Consider the following 21,528-nt stretch of genomic DNA (forward strand, 5'->3'; position numbering starts at 1 on the left):
ATGACAACATTGATTGGCGTAAAAGACACAAGGCTGACAACGCAAGGCTTTAAAATCTATACAAAATGAGTTTGTGTGGTTTGTGTGTGTGTGTGTGTGTGTGTGTGTGTAGGAGGAGTAGGAAAATGGGGGTTGGCACCCAGATAAAGTGCTTTGAGTCATTCATGTGAGTGGTTGGGTCCGTGCACCAGCATCTTCCGTCTGCTGCTAAATGAATAAATCTTGGAGACTTTGTCCTGAATCTGACTCAAGTGTTCCGTCTCCATTAATTAAAGCACTGTGATGTCGCTCCCCCCTCCGCATCCCTCTCAGTTCCTACCGACACCATCAAATCCCCGTCTCCTTCTTGATCCAGTCTCTCAGCTTGGTGACGCGCGAGTAGACGCCGGGCTTGTTCCGACGAGCGCAGCCCTCACCCCAGCTGACGATGCCCGCCTGGAACCACTTCCCACTCTCCTCGAAACACACCAGGGGGCCTCCCGAGTCTCCCTGGCGAGGACAGTGAGGGGAAGAGTGCTTATTAGACTGGGATCGGACGTGAGAGCGGGATGACTACATGGGTGCGAAAACTCTACCACCCTTTTGTCCTTTTATTCTATTCTGGAGAACTGGCTCTCACCTGACACGCGTCGACTCCTCCAGACAAGAACCCGCTGCAGAGCATCCGCGAGGTGACTTGGCCCTCGGTGACCACGTTGCACACCGTGTCGTTGATGACTTTCACCATTGCCTTCTGCAGCCGCTGTGCTTTCGAACCTGTAAGAACGGGACAAAGGGGGTCACGTGACCCCAGAGCTCGTCGCTAACATCAAAGGTGTTAATGGGCTGGATTAGTGTTAGCTAATGAAGGTTTAAAAGGCTTCCCAGGAGAGCCGGCGTCCGTCTTGATATATGGATATGGAAGAAGGCTTAATGGAATAGAGCAGATTAGAAAAAGATGAGAGGAAAGGGAGGGAGAGTTGAGCAGAAGAAAAGTATGTCATGATGGGAAAGATAAAGAAATAGGAGGGACATTAAGGAAGAGGAAGAATAAAAGGATGAAATGAGAAAGAGATGAAGGGAAGACGAGGGAGGCAGGCGGGGAAGGAAGATGAAGGACGGAGATGAATAGCTTATTGTGAGAAGGATGGGGGAGGAGTGGGTTGTCTTAATTTTGATCCGAGTTGGATATGCAAAAAAGGAAAAAACACAACTGTAGAGTGGGTCACCCATAATTGAAGAATAGCAGTACATTCAAAATGATTCTAATAATCCGTTACTGTGAGAAAAAACATAGATCAACCCAGAATCACCACTTCGTGCATAATACCTCCTTCTCGGAGCGCGCCCCAGCCCGTGACCCAGCAGGCCATGCCTGCAGGGAAGACGTGGGAGGCGGCGGGTAGGCAGATGGGTTGGATGGTGTTGGTGAACTCCAGCGGCTCGCTGAGCTCCAGCAGTGCAATGTCATAGTCAAAGGTCATCTGGTTGTAATCCGGGTGGGAGATGATCCTCTTCACTGGTTGGCGCTGTACGCCATCCTGCTTGAACTGGTCCTGCATGCCACTGTAGGTTTGCCAGTTGGATGCGATGTGGTTCCTGTGGTTGCATCACGGGGCAAAGGTCACGTTTCTGTACACGCGGGACGCAACATCACACGTGTGCAACCTAATAGCAGTCAACACAATAGCCCGACAACAGATGCTACCGTTGGCAGTTTTTGTCAGGTTACTTTGTTGCCACCCCTCTACATAAATATGCTGCATACTACTTATGATGATATATTACTGTAATAAAAAAACATTGTGGCTTTCATAAGGTGCTTTAATGCTTTAAATTAAAGACAAATCTGTGTAGCAAATATCAACACCAACTGTAAATCTGAGAAAATGAACACATTCCCTTCTGGACAATGGAGACGGCTCAGGTGGAATAGCGTGGTTAGTGCTCCACCTACAGGGCTAGTGCTCCACCTACAGGGCACTCTGATTAAGACAGCCCCATGCTTTCATGGCCGAGATGTAAATTTAGCCCCCCGAAGGTTTTTCTGAATTAACTGCATCATCAGGGGCTAATTTTCAGACTTTGCAATTTGTATATAAATGGTCCTCTGTTGTGCAAAGTTGATTTTTCTTTTTCCAGGAGAATGTGTCTGAGAATAGTGTATAATGAGCTGCTATAAAAATGTGGAATAATGCGCTGAATAAAAGATAAAGCAAAACAATAACAGCTTTTACACCAAAGCATATGAGTAACATGGGATATCGGTGCACTCTTTACATGTGCATGTTTGAGATGCGACTCACGCTGGGTCGCTGGTGACAAAGCAGTGGGAGGCCGAAAGGATCCACTTGGAAGATATGATTGAGGCGCCGCATACATGCCCATAGGTCAGGAAGTGAAGGCTGACCTGCCAGGGCCACTCCCCCAGCTCAGCATTCTGCCCCCCTACGATGCGGTTCAGTTTGTAGGGTCTGGTCCCACAGGCTGACATTTAACAGAGAAATGTAATGGATGGATGGTGAATGTAAATTATGACGCGAGACTGACATGCATGATCAAAGGGGGGGGGAAATAAATCAGAAAATGAGATTGAGTTGACTAGAAGCTATCATGGCCTTGGCCGTGAACACAACCACGACTCTGTGGAATCCTAATAAGGCACACGATAATATTAGCTGATCAAAAAAAAAACAGGAAAAAAAGAAAACACAGACGCACCCTGAGGCTTAAATGGAGGGAAAAAACAAAAAACTTCTGAAATGACTGGAGCTGCTTTCAAAGATGAATGAAATAAATAAAGCAGTCAAGGCCTGAGGCTCTTTACTAACAGACAGCCCAACACGCAGCTCAACTGAGCTCTTCTATAATCCAGTTTGAATGACACTGAAGAGATTCCATCCATTTTCAGCGGTTTTAAAAAAAATGGAAGAAAAAAAATAAGCAACATTTTTCGTAGGGATTAAAACATTTCTTACCACAGCCGGCCTCGTCGGAGTTATCAGAGCAGTCGTTGATGCGGTCACATTCGGCGTTCACCTTGCTGACACATTCTTTGTTCTTACAATGGAAGCTGAAGCTGGAGCAGACGCCCGGAGCTACAGTTTTGATGGAGACGGGGCCACAGAAACCAAAACACATAGCTTATTTCAATCAAAGCCTCAGAGCTTTGCTAAGTTTAACCAGTTAAATACTTTGCAATCAGCGAGGCTTCGAAGTGACGCTTGAATGCACAATGCATTGTGATTGAGCAGCAGATTGCATTGATTGGGGGTATTGATTGGGGTTGAGGTCTAATATCCCTCTTTATTCACAGAAGTGAAAATCAAAAGGAAATGCAAGAGAGCCCTCTGTGTGTGTGTGTGTGTGTGTGTGTGTGTGTGTGTGTGTGTGTGTGTTAAAGGGAAATTGATAAAGAGTGAAGTAGAGGAAATGACAGAAGGAACTAAAATAATATGAAAATACTTTGAAATAAGAATGACATCTTCATTGCAGCATCTTTGCAAAATTCCTAAACTTCACCGAAGAAGGTCAACTGCTTAATGGTTTGTGTAACATACTTCTAAATCACGGTGGTGTTTTTTTTTTTTTTTCTTCTCAAATGCATTCCTGGCTGGGAAGAGAATAGGTCGCTGCTACTTACAGGCTTTACAAGAGGCCTCGTCGCTTCCATCTTCACAGTCTTTCTTCTTGTCACACACCACATCCTGAGGCATGCAAACCCCGTTACCACAGCTCCACTCATTGTCCTCGCAACCTAGAGGAGCAAGCCATGATGAAACAAAGATGAAGAACTCAAATTGAATTGAAGCGGGAAGACAAGCCAATGAGTTTTCAGAGGGACATAGCGGCGCGGCCGCGGCGGACATTAGCATCCGTCTCCATTCTTCGTGTGTGCATTACAAATGATTAAGCGTCCTGCAGGGATGCTGAGCAAATTGGGCAAAGATTCAAACAAACTCCATTACTGATCAAATAATGACTGCATGCGGCCCAGGAGTCGGTGACCAGAGCATTAGCGGTGATGTGCCTTTAATGTCAGCACAATTAGCATTGCGTTTGATAGGCTCCGGGTGCATCAATACTCACCGCAACTGCTCTCATCGCTGCCGTCTCCGCAGTCGTTGACGCGATCGCACACCCAGAGTCTGGGTTTGCAGAGCCCGTTGCCACAAGAAAACTGATCTTTCTCACACTCTGAGGGAACAGAGATGTCATGTATTAAGATGCACATATAAGTATTTTTACAACAGTGGATGGTGAGATAATTAGCAAATGTAATGGTTGGAGGCTTAAAGAAAGAGTCATTTTGGGAAATAAGCTTCTTTTTGCCTTCGTGCCAACAGTGAAATTAGAAAATTGTTATCATGTTTGCAGGATAATAAACATGGAGTTACAGTCGGCAGCCAGTGAGCTTAGCTCCATGTACACTGAGAACAGCTCACTCCATCTAAGGGGAACACAATCTCATTTATATCTGCTTTACTTCATTTGCACTAAAACCAAAGTGTAAAAACAACACGTTGTGGTTTTGTGTGTGAGATTATTTTTCTTTGCAGTGAGTAACTTTCTGGAAGTTGGCAAGCTCACAATAAAGATAAGACTCCAGGAATTCACTGTCCCCGGACAAGAAAAATAGTCTTGTCCATGCACCCCCATAAAACCACAACCATTTGTATTTTCCTCTGCAGAGTTGTTGCCTGTGGACGGAGCCGGGCTGGTCTTTTTCCCCGGCTTCCAGTCTGTATGCTAAGCTAACTGGCTGCAGTCTGAAGTGTTTAATGAGAGTAGTATTGATCTGCACATCATTCACCTCTCTCAACATGAGTATTTGCCCCAAAACTATGGAACTATTCCTTTAAGGGGCTGAGAGGAGGGTTTAGGAAAGAAGATAAGACATGAGGAGGGGAGGGAAGGCAGGAAGAAGTAGGCCTGGGGGGAGGAGGAGCTTACGGCACTTCATCTCGTCGCTCATATCACCGCAGTCGTTCCAGCCATCACACTTCAGTTCTTTGGAGATGCAGAAGCCAGAGGCGCAGGCAAACTGGTTGGGGCAAGCTGCTCACAAAAAAAAAAAAAAAAAACAGAGAAAGGAAAAAAAAAAAAAGAGAGAAAGACGATGATGACAAATTGAGCGAGAGGGAGTGACACTGTATGTTCACAACATCCATCACGTAGCCGATGCTTGTCCCCGTTGATCAGAGCAATTATAAATCCATTTCGGTCAAACTGGGAGACGACATAAAGAGCGGAGGGTATTGAGAAGTGGAGCGCCCCTGACTGACGGAGGCAAATAAAATGGACCAATAATCACGGTCTCTGGTGATTAGCCCGGCCCTCGCGTCGCACCGATGTAGTTTCTGGGCCTCTATAGCTAAACAGCTCCATTTGACTGTCAGTCAGCTACCATCTCTCAGACTTTATAGTTACTTCCCCCGTCTGGCTCTAATGGCAGGATATGAGTGTCACTGTCACAACGTTTCACCCATCTCGCCAAAGTGTACATGTGAGCCCCGAGACTTTTAACTCACGATTTCCGGGATCATACGCGTTGTACTCCGCACTGAAGCCTTTGTCAGTGAAGGACTCGTCGGAGTGGAAGATCACGTCTAGGACGTTGGTGCTGCTGGTCTGAGCCAAAGAGGAAATCTCTCCACAATACCTGGGACACAAAACCAATGTTCAGAGGAAAATTAAGGTTTATTGCAACTTGAGGTTTTCTCTTTTGTATGCGTTATGACGATATTGTGCTGACTAAGGTAATTGCTGAGACAAAAGAAACACAATGTCCAACAGGGCAAGAAACAGGAGCAGGTTGTAATCAAACCCAAAAAAGTGTGTTATTTGGAGGTAAAACTGCGAAGGAGAGCAACGTAAATGTGAGTAATTGCAAAGCAAAACTGTGTGGACGCGAGTATGGCAAGCACAGTGGGTCACAGAGTGTGTCATTTATAAATAAGTTAAAGGCTTACTTGGTGCCCATAATCTCCACGTAGTCTTTGTGACACACACGGGTGTCCACCCCAGGCTCTTTCATGCGGAACATGGTGAACTTCACCCGCACCTTTTTTCCAGCAGGGACCTGCAGCACAGAGGGAGAGCCCATTGGTTCTGAACAACCTTATTTACCATGCATGTCACTCCTCCACCTACACAGCAAGACATGCTTCTCTATTCCCTGCAAGCAGACAAGTTAGCAACACACCCAAACAGGCTGGCTGTGGGTGTACATGCACACACACGCGCGCAAGCACACACACACACACACGCGCACACAAAGCACTGCGGCTCAGCCAGAGCTGCAGCAGCAACAGCGGTCTGACAGATGAAGATAGAAGAGGTACTGAACAGCTTGGCGTCTATAGTGCTGCCTCAGCATTCCTCTCGTGGCAGGCTGAGGATGGAGAAGGGAGAAGGAAGTGGGTGGAGGGGTTTCAGGTGGAGGAGGGGGACCGGGAGAGGAGCAGCATCGCAAACCTTGATGGTCCACTTGCAGTCCACTGCGGGAGGGTAGAAGCTGGGGTGAAGTGGAGAGGTGAAGACTCCTTGTTTGTCCGAGAGAACGCCACCACAGGTTTGAACTGAAAGGATAAATATCATGTATTATAACTGTTGTAAATAGAATAGATAAGTAGGTGTGAGCCATGAAAGTGTTAAGTACCTTCAGACCTGGGGATGGCTCTGTACTCGGCCTCGAAGCCAGGCCTCTGCACATCAGTGTCAGTGATCAAATTAATCAGCAGGATGTTGCCAGATGACGCCACCTCCAGAGGGTTGGAGGGGGGGCGCTGACCACACTTCCTGCGAGACGGCACACAAATCAGGTACAATTACAGAATCAGAAAGTCCCGTTTGCAACAACCTGTTAGAAACGCGACCATAAAGCGTGAGCTGCATGTCGGATGCATTTACTGAATGGGTTTTTCTTTTGCTCTTCCTTCAAATGTGCAACAGTCAAACTCAAACACAGCTGTAATTATTTTTAGTCAGAAACACTAACATCAATTTGGTAAACAAGTTTAAAATGCTGGGGAGAAAAAGAAAACAATTTGAAAAGAAATCGATAGATAAGCAGAGAGGGCTAGCGAGAGAGATACATAAGGAGAGATGAGCCAGCACTAGATAGAAATTGCTTCGGCGGAGTTTCAAAGTCAAACATTAGGTACATTAGCAAAAAGTTTCAGCACTGCTGGCGGCAGAGCGATGGAGGTGTGAATGACGCTGCAAGAGCAGTAATACATCTACCTCTCCTAGGATAATGTCATTATGGAGTATTATATTATGGCTCCCATAAACCTCATGTCACCTTGGATAAAAGCTGATCACTCAATAGCTTTAGAAAAATGTTATGCATCGCTCGGTAACACGTATTTGTTTGGCAATGGTTTGTGAGTTTGGAATTGCCTACAGCTACAATTGATGTTGCATTCAGGAGCCTGTAGTTTCAGAATCACATCCTCCAATTACACACAGTGGTGTGGCAGGATTCAGGTTGGCAGCCTTCACAGATTTTAAGTCTTTTTGAGCCAACTCAATCTCACCAAGGTCTCCAAAAGTTAACAATAAAATAAGACATACGGTGCTAAAGGCTTCATGAGAAAAAACATCTATATCTATCTATCTATAGATATATATGTATGTGTGTATACATGTTTGTGTGTGTGTGTATATATACACTTACAATAGTTTCTCACACACACACACACACACACACACACACACACACACACACACACACACACACACACACACACACACACACACACACACACACACACACACACACACACACACACACACACACACACACACACACACACACACACACACACACACACACACACACACACACACACACACACACACACACACACACACACAAAGCTGTTATCACAAATCCAGTGAAAGGAATGAAGTAGAGCATGTTTCCCTCCCACACAAAATAAGAGCTTTTACTCTAAATCCCTCTGCAACACACAGTGAAGTGATCCTCGTGGTCGTCCTCTGGGAATCACGCACGATTATATTTTCTCTCTGGTCGTCGAGGCTAAATAAATGAGGCAAATGTTGGTTGAGCCCTATCAAGCAAACCCTAGCGAGGTTTAAACCAAAATGAGAATATGATGTGTGTCATAATTTGATGTAATGTGGGAGCAAAGAAAAGTCAATTAACTGGTTTTCTTTTCCCATCAAAAGGAGAAGCATTAGTGAAAGCTACCCTGCATAGCAAAAAGTATGATAGTAAAAGCTGATCCATCATTAAATATATGACGTTAAACACAGTGCGACTGCACACACACGGCCTCTGACTTACTCTGTGATGGCCTGAGAATCATCTGGACTCAAAGAGTCATAGATGGAGACGAAGTCGTCGGAGCAGTCGTCCTCGATGTGGAAAAAAGGGAACGTGACTGATATGGCCTGGTTCTCTGCAGCCCGGATCTGCCACTGACACCGGGACTTGGGGGGGTATCCCGTGGGGTACCCTGGTGATGTGAATCTCTTGGCTGTGGCCACAGCCTCCAGACGAAAGAAACACTCCTCTGGGAATAACAATATGGTTTTAAAAATCATACAGCGAGCACAGATTTGCAGTTCACAGCCTGCAAATTAAAACTGGTTCATCGTCACGTTCGGCATCTTCTTCTGGTCATTTTAGACATCGACACCAAAGATCGCATCCGATTTTCCTCGCAATCTATTTTTAATTAAGCACAGCAACGACTTTGCACTACAAATGACACATTTATACACTATTTAATCACAAGTTCTTCCATCCGTTATGTTGGAGATACATGTAACGACGGATTCATGTAAGGAAAGTAAGGCTACTATGTTAATGCGATGTAGTCTAATCATCCCGAGGTAATAAATCAGCAGACAATGTCATAAAAGGAAAGTGTCAGGCATCGTGAGTGACTCCCTCCGGCCTGATCCAGGGTTCTCAATCTCTGACTAGCGCAGCACATGTACAGTACGGACCGGGGCCAGCCATTCGTTACAGACTGGCAGGAGGGTAAGCATCTAGCCAGCTGGAAAATTACAACTGCGAGTGATTGAAATGGGACACACTGTACTCACTGGCTCTGGGGTTCCTGGCCATACGAGGATCTGTGGCTGGAGACAGAGAGAGGGGGGGGGGGGGGGGGGGGGGGGGGGGGAGACACAGGAGGAAAGGTAAGACCGGGCTGCTAATGTCGGGAGGTTGATAGGATTTGATGCATGAGCCCAAAATATTTGGGCGGCACATTTTCTGTTCAATTTCCCTGCGGTTAAGAGGACTGGTGATGGTGTGCAGCTCTTTTCTGCTCCATCTCACCTTGCCCTACAGCGGCAGCAGCCCATACATCTCTGTCTAACTATCTGGGACAGCTACATCAAATCATAACCTCAGAAATCATTTTAAAGAGGACCGAAGCCACTGAGTCACAGGGCCGGCGCTCGGCCGGTGGCCAGCGCATGGACGAATGCAACGGGAATGCTGAGCGGACAGAAGGAAGAGAAATGGCTGTCTCAAGTCGGGCCAGAGCCCAGCTAATATCATTAGAGGATCCCAAACGGCATCAAATGTGCAATCTCAGATGCAGCACAAGCAGAGAGGTCTGGCTTATCCGTTATCATCCCATCAGCACACCTCAGAGAGAGCTTTACTACAAATAGAAAGCATACAGTACGCCAACGCTGATGGGAGACCTTAATTTGATCTGTATTTACAGAGCGTTATCTATGCTGATTGTTAAAAGTCAGAAACTAGAGGCGGCCGTTTGCCACCCGGCCCTGCTGGTACCTACACGACGCGGTGATCTCACTGATCTTGACATTCCTGCTGTTCTTCATGCTGCGCTGCTGCTTCACGCCCTCCTCCAGCGTCTCCGACACACGCTCCTCCGAGAACTCCGGCACGATCTCAAGGTCTTCCACTGGAATGTCAAACTGGGACCAGTAGTAGGCGATCACACCCTCACTGGTGGGAGCAGAGACGAGAGAGAAATGGATCAGAGGGTGGGAAGGAAGCACAGAGAGACGGGGTTCAGCAACAAGCTTCAACGCTGTGGTTTTGGATTACTGTCAATCACAAAAGCCAAACCTAGCAGGAGCTGCACACTCTGTGAACTGTTGTGATTTACTGCTGCTGTTAGTACAGAACAATCCACTACCATGCTGCACGGATTACTTGGTGTGGTCACAAGTCAGCAGATCTCATGTAACCTTGTTTTTGGCTGTTCTAAGAAATGCAAGACTCGAAACTTTGAACCCACAAGAGGTCCATGCAACAAAACTTTCCCTTCATCCAATATTTAGTGTTTCTTTTTTAAATTTCACAATCTGTTTTGCAGTAAAAAAAAAAAAACTCTGAGATTACCTGAACGCAGTGACCACAGATTTAGTGTAGTATTTGCCAAGGAGCGGATCTTTCTTGTAGTTTTCCTTCAGCTGTGTGGAGAAGATGTATTTAGTTGGTTTTTTTACTGAAAAGAGACATGTGCATGATTTCCGCTTGACTGCCTGAAGACAAAAGTACAAATTAGCATGTTAACATTAAAAAACGCTTTCCATGAAAAGCACACAACAATAAAGATTTTCAATTAAGCGTTTTGCCTTCAGCTGCAGGGAGCTGTGCACTGTATCAGACGAGGCTGCAGGGATGCTTTGTGGTCTGAAACGGGAGTCACTACCATACATTATGCATGCATGGCATCCTCTAACTTCAAGTGCTTGCTGTGAACAGGTAGCCCCCCCCCCAAAAAGGAAAAGAACCAGCTGAGGAGGATGAACAGGGTTCATTACTCTGCTGAGTGATAAAGCTAGAAGAGAACATGGAGGGAGAAGAAGGGGGTTATTCACAGGACAGAGAGATCCTTTATCGGGAAATATCAAGTTTCAAAACGGCAGTTTGCAAAGTTAAAGTCAGTGACATCAAATATGAAGCCATTGCCATTTTACTGAAACCATTTAAGAGACACAGAGGAGATAAAATACAGCTTTTCAAAGACTCGACACAAAGGCGGTGCTGGAGTGGCAGAGGGAGAGTTCCCACAACAGGTAAAACACGATGCCTCAATCTCCCAGGGTGCATTAGCCCAGCGTTGTTTAGTTGAAGTCGTACTCCCTGAGTTGTACCTGTCATGTAAACAACAACCTAGATCTGAAACTGTTCCTCAAAAGCTGAAACCTTGTTTCTGTTGTGTGCGAGTGCAAAGTTAGTTCATGGTGACGCTCCCCCCAATCATCTAGTCATCTCATACTCCAGCTCCACTCTAATCCTCACCCAGCACCCAGGAAGTGGCTTTGAGCGAGGGTTTTTTTTGCCATCAACATTCTCCTAAGTGGTGATAACATCTCTGCCTCCGATAACAGGAGATGCCGTTGAGGGAATTACTAAGAGGATGTAGAGCGTTTTATTCCACCCACGCTGCTGTGCCTTCAGCAGTTTCTGTGCATTGGGAGGGGCAATTTAAAAAAAATGATTTCAACGGAAACTAATCCTTAGTGAGAGATCTGAGTGCATCACTAGTAGTTAGCAATAAACAACATAGAGCATAGAAAGGGAGCAGAAGAATAGGAAAGTCATCTTTGGGTGTCCGACTCACAGTTGCCTCAAGCTTGACCGCCAAATCCTCGAATTCCTTGCTGTCCGTATTCTCCAGCTTCTGGTTATAAGGCACGTCCACCAGCTTCATGTGGCCGCTGAAGACCTGCGTCGATGGACCCTGATGCCTACTAAGAGTAGCTTCTGAATCAGCGTCTCTAACTGGAAGGAGAGAGGCAGGTGAGAATTAAGTGTTTGACCAACAAAGTGCTCTAAGATAAGCCGCCTGCGATGAAAGAGGAGACTTGGGGTTTTAAAAAAGAAAAACACTTAATTCGGGCCCCGAAGCAACGCTTTAAAAGTTGAACGGTGTGATCTCGCATCGAGCAGACAGTTTGGCTCTCGGAGCAATTAAAACCGCCAGTTGAATCAAGAGGCTGTTTATCGAGACTTCAGAGGCCTTCTTTTCATATATCAGACCCCATATGTGTACATGACAAGGAAGCTGTGCCATGGACTCTGTGACATTTCTTCCTCTGCATTATTAAAAAGGAGGAAGTTAGAGCTGTCAAATAGGCTAATACTAATGGGAAATCACAAAGTCCAAACAAGCCACTCTTACGCTCTTATATCAAAGAGCCGTGCCTTCACAGCAAGCAGCAATGATCCACTTTGCAGTTTCTGATGTTATGCCCGTCTTGGCAGTAACTGATGTTAGAAATGTAAATATTGTGAATTCCTCATTCAATTCTATTCATAATAACCTTGACTTATGGAGAGAAAAAAAAATGTTCAGATGTTGTCAAACATCTCCAGCATGTCGACTACACTTCAAGCCTTGGCCCTGGACACTACAGACAAGGAGCGCTTTCAATTTAACTCACAGACAAAGAGCCAAATGAGGAATGCTGCAACGGCCGCAAGGACGAAAAGCATCAGAAGGACGCCAATCAGGACGCTGCATCTCCGCTTTGATGACGTCTTCTCTTTGCTGGTTAAGAAGTCGATCCGCTCGTTGTGTCCTTTGCGGCCCTGATGGAGAAAAAGAGCAAAAACATACTCAGCAAACATATAGCCAGTGTGTTCTGGATGCATTTACTTTGATTACACTGTCAACAACAAGGAGCGTTTTCCTGCAGTGTAACACTATTACAGTACCCTCTGCTTTAACCTGAATAATAATAATAATACTGGGTCATCAACAACAGGTTCTTTTCTTTGTTTTCTCCTCGTAGACAATTAAATAATGTAGTAAGCTAGAAATCACACATAAATTAATTTGTTTTAAATTGTATGATAATGATGTCAGCCACATCCCAATGTCTTATATTGAGTTTTTCCTGTGACTGAAAGCAAAACAACACACTGATCCCATAAAAAAAGGTGAATGCATCACTGTCCCTGTGATCAATATCGAGACTTTTCTGGCAGGGAAACATCTTTGACCTGTTGCCATAATCTAACAGAGAAATCAATCGGTTTCGTGCTTTAGGGAGAGATTATTTGCAAAATGGTGTAAAAGAACAAACAAGAACAGCTTTACTTCTCAATATTTAAACTGCTGAACTATGACACAGTATTTAAAAAGGACGTGAAACGCCTCCAACTACTTTCAGAGAGTGACAAGCTCAAACAAGAACTTAGGCATATGTTGGCAAAAAAACAGGCAAAACCTGTTAAGTGAATGTGACAACGCTCCCACACTCCTGAATGTACACAGTGTGTAAAGAAATTGCATGACAACTTCTAGAGATTACGGGCTTGGTGCTTTAGGGTGTGTGCGTGTGTGTGTGTGTGTGTGTGTGTGTGTGTGCGTGCGTGCGTGTGTGCCTGTCGATACTGTGCATGCGTGCGTGTTGTTGAGTCCTCTCCAGTGGGCGGACTGATAAAAAGGTTTCAGGCCAGTTAGTAATCAACACACAATGAATTCAGTGCCTGCAGCCCATGAGTGAAGAAGCCCGGGCACCATTAGGGATGGAGAATCACTTTGGTATTAAATCAATTTGTCAGATGTGCTGCCCCTTAAGATGGGGGCTCAATTACATGAGTCTAGATGATAACTCAAGGCAATTAAGGCCCATTCTTACCCGGCTCTGGCTTCCACACATGCTTTCTAATTGGAATCTCGAGCAGCAATCACGGGCCAGAATGAGGGGAATCATTAGAGATGGGGTCAGCAAGTGCTCCGGGGTCTCTCTCTATCAGTCACCCTGATCATAGCCTAATAAAACCATTACATGCTCATCATCTTCCCTCCCAGAAAGAGATACTAACATCCCATTTTTTAACTAAGTGTGGCTTTTAAAATACCAGCTCAGCATGCTATGCCGATATTAAAAAGGAAGTGGTGCCGTCTGTCTCTCACCGCTGACTTGTGAAGAAAAGCCACAACACGTAGATGCAAAATGAACAAAATGTTAATATTTGACAAGAAAACAATCAAAATTGCTGGATAAGCACCCTGCAGTCACTTGCTGCAGAGCATTTCTAACCAGTTTGACAAGTGGGGAAGAAGTTAATACTGCTTTGAGGTGTGGCTTTAGGAAAATAAAAACAAGCAGGAACACAACTACGTCATTTAAACACTCACAAGGATTTGTCATACCAACCACAAAGATCTCTTGTCAGTGTAATGTCCAGTAGTTACACTGCAAACCTTGAAATACTTGTTAGACTGTATACACGTTGATCTTTTTGTGGTAATATATTTATTTGATGACTGCATTTAATATGACATGCACAGCATAACAGAAAATACAAATAGTATAGGAGCAGTCAGAGCCACGTGGATCATTTTCAACAAGATTAAAGCATCATTGATGGGACCATTTTCAGGGTGTCCCCTTGATAATTACATGTGACTCTGCTGGGAAGTCAAATTCAAAATGCAGGACCATTACAGTTGTATGTTCTCCCTGTTTGAGTGTGGGTTCTCTCCGGGTTCTCTGGCTTCCTCCCACAGTCCATAAACATGCAGGATGGGGATAGGTTCATTGATGACTAAATGTCCCGTAGGTGACTGGTTGTCTGTCTCTACATGTCGGCCCTGTGATAGACTGGCGACCTGTCCAGGTGAACCCCGCCTTCTCCCCCCGCGTGAATACAGGATAAAGCGGTAGACGATGGATGGACCATAACAGTCCTGGTTTTACGCTCACTATGGGAATAGAGTTTTTCTGCCAACCGATGCAGCAGTGATGTTAAGTTTCAATGATCAATACGGAGCACAGGGCTGCAAAAACATCTAAGCCAAATAGTCGTGTGGATTATTTCTGTTTTAGTTCTGTAAAATCATACAGTTGAACCGAGCAGAGGGAAAATACATTAAATGGAAATCAAAGTGATTAAAACATCTTATTTGGGCCAACACATTAGATGTTCGAAGTGACGTAAGTAACCTAAATAAATGTCTCAGCCTACATATTAAGTGGCCTAGCCAACAGTACGTTACAATAAGTCAGGTCTCTCTATCCGTGTGGGAGTTAATGCAACCTTTTTTGTTACTTGTTTGTTAATTATCTCCCAAACTGTCCTCATCTGTTGACGTAGAGTGGCCATAACTCCCAAGAGCTCCACGGAGCACACATACCGCCAAGAGCCTTCTCTCTCATTTCCTTGAAGGAAACCACCATTATGCCACTTTATCTCTCAATTTTTCACCCGAACCATGTCTGCAAGTGAGCAGGTGAGATTTTACAAGTGGTAATTATAGTCACAATGATCTCGCTGGCCCTTTTCAGACATTTTGACATGTCAAAGTAAGAAAAGCGCAGGTGTATAATAAAATGATGACGGATGAATGATGACTTTCATTTAACTGCTTGAGTCCTGGATGTGCATGTTGGCTCCCTGTCACCACTTTGAACAGAACAGAGTTGTCATTAATGCCAGTAGTAACAACTGCTCTACTGTGACAAATCAAATGTGTGATGTAGGAAAAAGGCCTACGGGCTTAAGCCACTTATTTTCATGTCTCAGTCAGTCCAGTCCTGTCCCCATTTAAGGGCAGCGGCACCACAGATGAGTCTAACTCCTGGTCTTAACTGGGTGTGATCAGCAATTAAGGTTTTCTAAACCGCCATGTCTGTTGACACACGTGCAGCCCCATATTCATTCTCTGGTAAGTTTACAGGAGTGGAAAACATAGGTGATGTCCCCCCCTCCATTATTTCTGAGTGAGTATTGTTGTCATACTCATGTTGACCACAAGGGGCTGAAGTGCACCCTGTTCCCCTCATGTTCTAAATACTGTAGGACCAAACACGTTCATGTTTTCTTCCAGGTGAGTTTTAGCTTCACCATGCACTCTTACTCTCTAGCAAGTTTTGACAAAAGATCTTGGCAAGAAATGTTTACTTGCGTTTAAAAAGGGATCACGTGTCTTACTTCTCCAGAACTGCTCTACTAATTGAAGACAAGAGTCACAGCACTGAAGCAAAGCAATGTGCAGCAGCAGCAGCAAAACATACTCAAGCCACCTTAAAAAAAAACGTTTCTCCTTACTTGCTTCTCGGGGCTTCTGTGCTATACAGAGTTTGTACTGTATTTTGTTTAAAACCACATAGATGTGTGACAATGATACAGTGAAATCATTCAAGGCCAAAGAACAGTACCAACTAGAACTAACCATATTCCCTGTCATCTTGTTTCCCATTTAGTCCCACTAATGCATGTCTGGTACCACTGTGTGTTTCTTGGTGCTGCACCTGCTCGAGTGGCTCGTCAACATACTTGGAACTTTTCCGAGGGGTTAATGATGCAGCCGCAGTGCAAAGTGACACGCAGCACAACCTGTCAGAGACCAATCGGCTCCGGGGCTCCATGAAGTACTCCATGATGTACTCCATGAAGTACTCCATGATACTCCATGAAGTACTCCATGAAGTACTCCATGAAGTACTCCACCCATTTAGAACCCCCACAACACTGTCGGACTCACGATGGGAAAAAAAGATTCAAACAGTGAAATAGTTTTAATTTGTCTTGTGCATTCTTCCTCCTTTGCAAAACCTGGCACATTACCCACAATGCAACTCGACCAATGACAGTTAGGCTGAAGATTTAGGCACATTAGTAGAAGAATGTAGCCTTGAGTCGCTAGCCTCAAGCAGACACGAGCAGCAGGCTACAGGTCTGATAAACTCTTCACCCGCAGATTTCAAATCTGTAGTCTTCAGCCCAAACCAGCGTTGCCTTGTGATGTCCCTGAAGGCAATTTATCAGATTTCACAGAGCTCCCTCTAGTTCTACGACTATTTACATCCATAAATACAGAAGCAATCAGACTTTGTTGTGTGAAATAAGTGGAGTCTGTCTCATCCAAACAAACCAGCCCTGGGACTTCAACCAAAAGGGACCATCCTACCATCTCTCACATGATGGCAGCCCTAAGCAGACATCTAGCAGGCGGTCTGTTATACTGCAGAATCAGTCCGGCGGCGGCTGTGTGCGTGTGTGTGTGTGTTCTGCAGCCTCGTGACATCCTACCACCCCCCTGAGTACTGTGTTCTGTTTTCTTCATTACAGGAATGAGGAAGAGTGAATGAAGAACGATGCAGCTGCGTACATGGAAGAAGCCTCCATCAGGTTGTGTACACATCTTGTCCATAAAGATGCAGACAGAAAGCTGGAAAGCCCAAATGACAAATAGCAAACACAGCATGCGAGAAACCGAATGCGACTGAACAAAATTCATTATTTATCAAACTCCCCCAGTTTGTGTCAACTGTTCATCTGAATGGCGTTCTCAGGGGAGTCCATAATAAGCAGCGTGGCATTACCGCCGCACGCACTTCACTCGCGTTGCTCAGACTCAACCAGGCTGCCCTTGAAGTGCGGCCCGAGACGCAGGAGGAAAGCAGGACGTCCTCGCCTGAGGAATTATTTACGGACGACTCCGCTGAGCCGCCACATCAACAGAGAACAGACCGACTACAGTAATCACAGTATTCCCATCGGATCCAGGATCCAAGACTGAACTCATTGTCTGTGACTAATCAAATATCAACAAAAGGAAGAAATGCTCCCAACAGTTTCGCTCATACGTCTTACGTAAATGATTGAGGATCTCTCCCTGCTTTCAGTCACAAAAGGTGGAGGTGTGGCATGACAACCGTGCTGCTTACAGGAGATTGTTATCACAAAAGACATGTATCTCACACATCTTTCCATATAATAACCTAAACAATTTGGAAGAAGAAAAAAGGAAAATACAGCACTAGTTTTTCTTAGTTTCATTGTTTTGCTCCAAAGAAGCAGGGAGGGGTTGAGTAAGGACACGCTTGTCGATTTTGTGTTAGCTTACAGTGTGTGGAGCCTGTCCTCTCTGATCTGGGAGATGGCTCTAACAGATATGGATATTTTTAATAACAAGCTGCTGTTTTTGAACTCCTTGCTGAATTCAAACCAACTTAAGAAAGAAAAGGGTTCATGTTTTGCTGCTGTGTGCCCACGTTCTCGGCGGTGCCCGTGCTCACACACTGCGGTGTGTATTTCCCCCGGGGGCGAGGACTGTTTTCATGAAGCTGTCAAATAAAAGGTGGTGGAGAGCCGGTGAATTGCAGCAGCACTGACCGAAGCCTCGTAACCCTTAATGGGTCCCCGCAGACTGGAGTTCACCTTTGGCTGTCCGACACTGTTTTCTGCCCACATCTTTTACTGGCAATTCATTCGTCTCAAACAAGACTGAATTATGTTGTTACAAGAACTGTGTGGATATTTACATAACGTATGCATGTTCAACCTACAGGTTAGGCAAAATAAGCTTTTGGCAGTTTTCACATCCTATTATCATTTTTTAAAAGCATATTTACATATTACACTGTAGGCCACTGTAAAAAAAAAATGTTTAGGTTCAATGTGAAGTCATCCGTTTTCACATATCTGCCTTTGTGCCGAAAGAAAGATGTTCTGTATATAATATTAGGAATGCAAAAGAAGTTGAAGTGTGGAAAACATATTCTGCAGAATAGATCATTTAATCACCTACATTTCCAACTAATATTCAATGTAGTATTATCTATTTACAGGGCTGCCAACTTTTCAAAAAACCTTGGAGTGAGATTTGGTGGGGCCAACCAAAATTTTACCAAATACACGGCAATATTTTGTTTGGCCCATTCAGCATCATAACCATACAGCAAAAACATGTTTTAATACCGTTTATCAGTGGTTCTCTGATAATGGATTAGCCTAACTCAGAGTACAAATAGAACCTATTGACACAACAGTAAGATACAAGACACAGCATGGCTCATTTTGTGCACGTTTATTTTGGGATTCTGTATAAAAAATAAAGTAATCAAATACCAAAATCATGTCCTTGAGAGCTGTATGCTCTGTTGTACTTGTTCTGTTCTCTGCTCTATTGCTTCTTTTAATACTACCACTACTGCTAATGCTACTACTACTACTACTACTACTATACTACTACCAACACCAAATGTAGTTGTAACCCAAGGGCCTGGGCTGCACCAGATTTCTGCCTATAAGGCCTTTTTGATAGTGTGTTGGTGTCAATAAAGAAAAATCCCATTTGTTCAGAATATGTTCGGTTTCCACACCAACGTCCCAGTCTGTCATTGCATGACAGCCCAGTGGACAAAATGACACCAGCACAGAGAGAAACGCCATTGTTAATCAGTGGTCAAGTCTTCCTGGTGTAACCAGTCATACAAACATCCGCAATAGAAGGGAACGTCGATGCTAGAATGAGTGTTGACCCCGGAATGAGAGGGCCAGAAACATTCTGGTGATCGCACACAGAAAGGCTTTCTGAGGCTCGGGGTTAAATGTCAGATACTGCAGCCCTAATCACAAAAACACTGATGCAAGCGTTCAAATTCTCCAAACTCACGTCGTATTCATATCTGGCGGAATGCATCTCCGACGGAAGCCCCGAAAGGATCCGGTTCACCTTCCCAAGAGCGCTGCACAGTTATGAATCCACAAGCCCGTGGTGTTATGGGCATATATCTGGACGTTGGTGGCAGTTAAATCCCAATGTCAGGTGCGTCTCTTCGTGTACCGTCGCGAGTTAAGAATGCTGAAACACCTGAACGCCACTTCTTCCTCACACACCTTGTGCCATAAGCCCCGCCCAGAAATACCTGCCGCTGCAGCTGCATTGTAGCCGGCAGACTGGACTTTAGATCAACAGCACGGCCACACTGTCACGGCAGCAATTACCCATGAGTCTCCACTAACATGTACAAATGGAGAAGCGGGACATTTTATTCTAACACCTGCTGCTCCGTTTGGGGACTTTCTGCAGGCGTGTGATGAGAGGACGTTTGCTTCCCTTTATTTGCATACCTTGTGCTCCCCCTACTGACCATTTGTGGGTATGGCTGCCAAGAACCCTGGGGGGGGGCTTTTTTTTTTTTCAACATCATAGAATGTAGCTTCAAAATGTGCATGACATCTCTTTATTTCATATTGCATTTAGGTTGTATTGAATCTTTCATCAGATTGCCTCATTATATGTGTGTTTGTTCATCTGCTATCCCTGTGAAATGATATTTCTCCTTCCCGTATTGTTTAATTTGAAGGGTTTTTCAAAGGTTTGAAGTCCAGTATTGCACAAGAAAAGAAAAAAACAAATTGAGGAAGTCAAATGAATAAACCTTACTATGCCAGTTTATTTGGTGCACACATCTACATTTACATTTAGAGCATTTAGCAAACACTTTTATCCAAAGCAACTTACAATAAGTACATTTGTCAGAAGAAAGTGCAACAGTGCATCGCTATTCGTACAATAAGGATTTCACAAGAACGAATTTCAAGCTCACACAATTGCTAAGTTACCCGTAGCTGATATACATCAGAGATAAGTGCTAAGATACAAAATGCAAAATACTAAAGTAAGTGCCAGTTACATACAAACAAGCAATGAGTAGGCTACTACATTTATTTGTCTTCATTCATTTAAAATGAATGCAGTCGACAGCTGTCATCATAAGAGACTGTCTCATCATTTTGCAGTCGTGCTGCTTAGAAACACAGAGATGTGTTTAAGTCCACCCCATCATCAACAGCTGATTGCAGGACTGTTGTAGTTTTACCTTGCTGTTCCTAATAAACTGGCAATTTGTAAAGTTGTTCTTTGTTACCTGCTTTCATCATCTTGGCGCCAATTTTTTTTCTAGCCTGATTCATTAATTTTATTCATAGATGCTGGATTTTAGTAGATTTTAAGAATATTCAATTGGGTTATAGAACTATTTGTAGGAAATCCTACATTGTTTATGACTAGTATTTTCCATGACGCAGCTCAAGGATTTTACCCCGGATGACGTCATCATACAACCAGGATGTTTGGCAAATTAAAACTGCTATGCTCATTCTATTTTCGGGGTAGATTCTCCATTTAATTCCTCCTCCTCCTTTTCTGACTCAAAACCGAAAGAAAGCCAGCAGACCATCCCTGCCATGCACTCTCTATCCATCACCACCAGAGGTCTCTCTCCGCTAAGCCGGCGCGAGGACACCGTGCGTAAACTCGGGGATAAATACCCGCAGAAACAGGGCTTGGTTCTGTCAGGCTTCATCCACATAAAATCCCGGGCTGCCATTGGAGAGCCCGCTGGCAAGAGCGAACAGGACGCAGACGCAGGAGATATCGCAGGAAGGCGCACGACGAACGCAGTGTCCATCACTTGAGCTGATGTAACCAGACAGCGTATGTTGGAGGCAGTCATTTAACAAACGCAACTTAGTTCTTTTAAAAAAAAGACCAAAAAACGAGGAAAGAAAAATGGGACATACCGCAATACCTATATTGATGGCTGTGTTGTCCTACTGCGCGTTGGGAAACGTCGAGGTAAGAGCAAGTCTGAACCCTTTGTACCGATGGCGCATTGCATTTTTATGTCTGTTTTATGTCGATGTGACTTATTCATTGATTTCTTCGGGATTAATGCTGCGTTATAGTTCATGTCGACATCACATGTCCGTACTGCTGACACGCACCCTTATCTAGGGCAGGTTTCATTTCTAAACGCATCCTCCGTCCCATG

At 44.6% G+C, this 21,528-nt stretch overlaps 2 protein-coding genes across 3 annotated transcripts in view; one reads left to right on the forward strand and one right to left on the reverse strand.

The window, feature by feature from the left end:
• Positions 1-273: 273 nt before the first annotated feature.
• Positions 274-19,565, reverse strand: st14 (ST14 transmembrane serine protease matriptase). Its single transcript, XM_084026926.1, has 19 exons — positions 19,365-19,565; positions 12,394-12,541; positions 11,571-11,731; positions 10,343-10,413; positions 9,771-9,943; positions 9,061-9,096; positions 8,294-8,522; positions 6,641-6,780; positions 6,457-6,560; positions 5,952-6,061; positions 5,511-5,641; positions 4,933-5,037; positions 4,069-4,176; positions 3,623-3,736; positions 2,958-3,077; positions 2,286-2,466; positions 1,310-1,578; positions 620-756; positions 274-489 (listed from the first exon to the last, which is right to left on the reverse strand). Exons 1-19 carry the CDS (start codon positions 19,389-19,391, stop codon positions 328-330), a joined length of 2,526 nt encoding a protein of 841 aa, XP_083883052.1. The 5' UTR covers positions 19,392-19,565; the 3' UTR covers positions 274-327.
• A 1,481-nt stretch (positions 19,566-21,046) lies between these two features.
• The window catches only part of aplp1 (amyloid beta (A4) precursor-like protein 1), a 29,784-nt gene continuing 29,302 nt past the window's right edge, over positions 21,047-21,528 (forward strand). The window contains exon 1 of one of the 2 annotated variants that reach the window (XM_084026930.1): positions 21,047-21,332. In XM_084026930.1, coding sequence (XP_083883056.1) covers positions 21,267-21,332 — 66 coding nt within the window. In that variant the 5' untranslated portion in view covers positions 21,047-21,266. The remainder of the gene's footprint in view (positions 21,333-21,528) is intronic. The other variant, XM_084026929.1, reaches the window with a different exon arrangement.

Source organism: Eutrigla gurnardus (assembly GCF_963514095.1).
Source record: "Eutrigla gurnardus genome assembly, chromosome: 14".
NCBI lineage: Eukaryota > Metazoa > Chordata > Actinopteri > Perciformes > Triglidae > Eutrigla > Eutrigla gurnardus.

Coding starts and splice junctions, on each gene's coding strand:
- st14 (XM_084026926.1), bottom strand. CDS start 19,391: ATGCATTCCGCCAGATATGAATACGAC. Junction 8,523..9,060: donor GGCCAGGAACCCCAGAGCCA/GTGAGTACAGTG, acceptor TGTTATTCCCAG/AGGAGTGTTTCTTTCGTCTG. Junction 5,642..5,951: donor GTGGAGATTATGGGCACCAA/GTAAGCCTTTAA, acceptor TTTGTGTCCCAG/GTATTGTGGAGAGATTTCCT.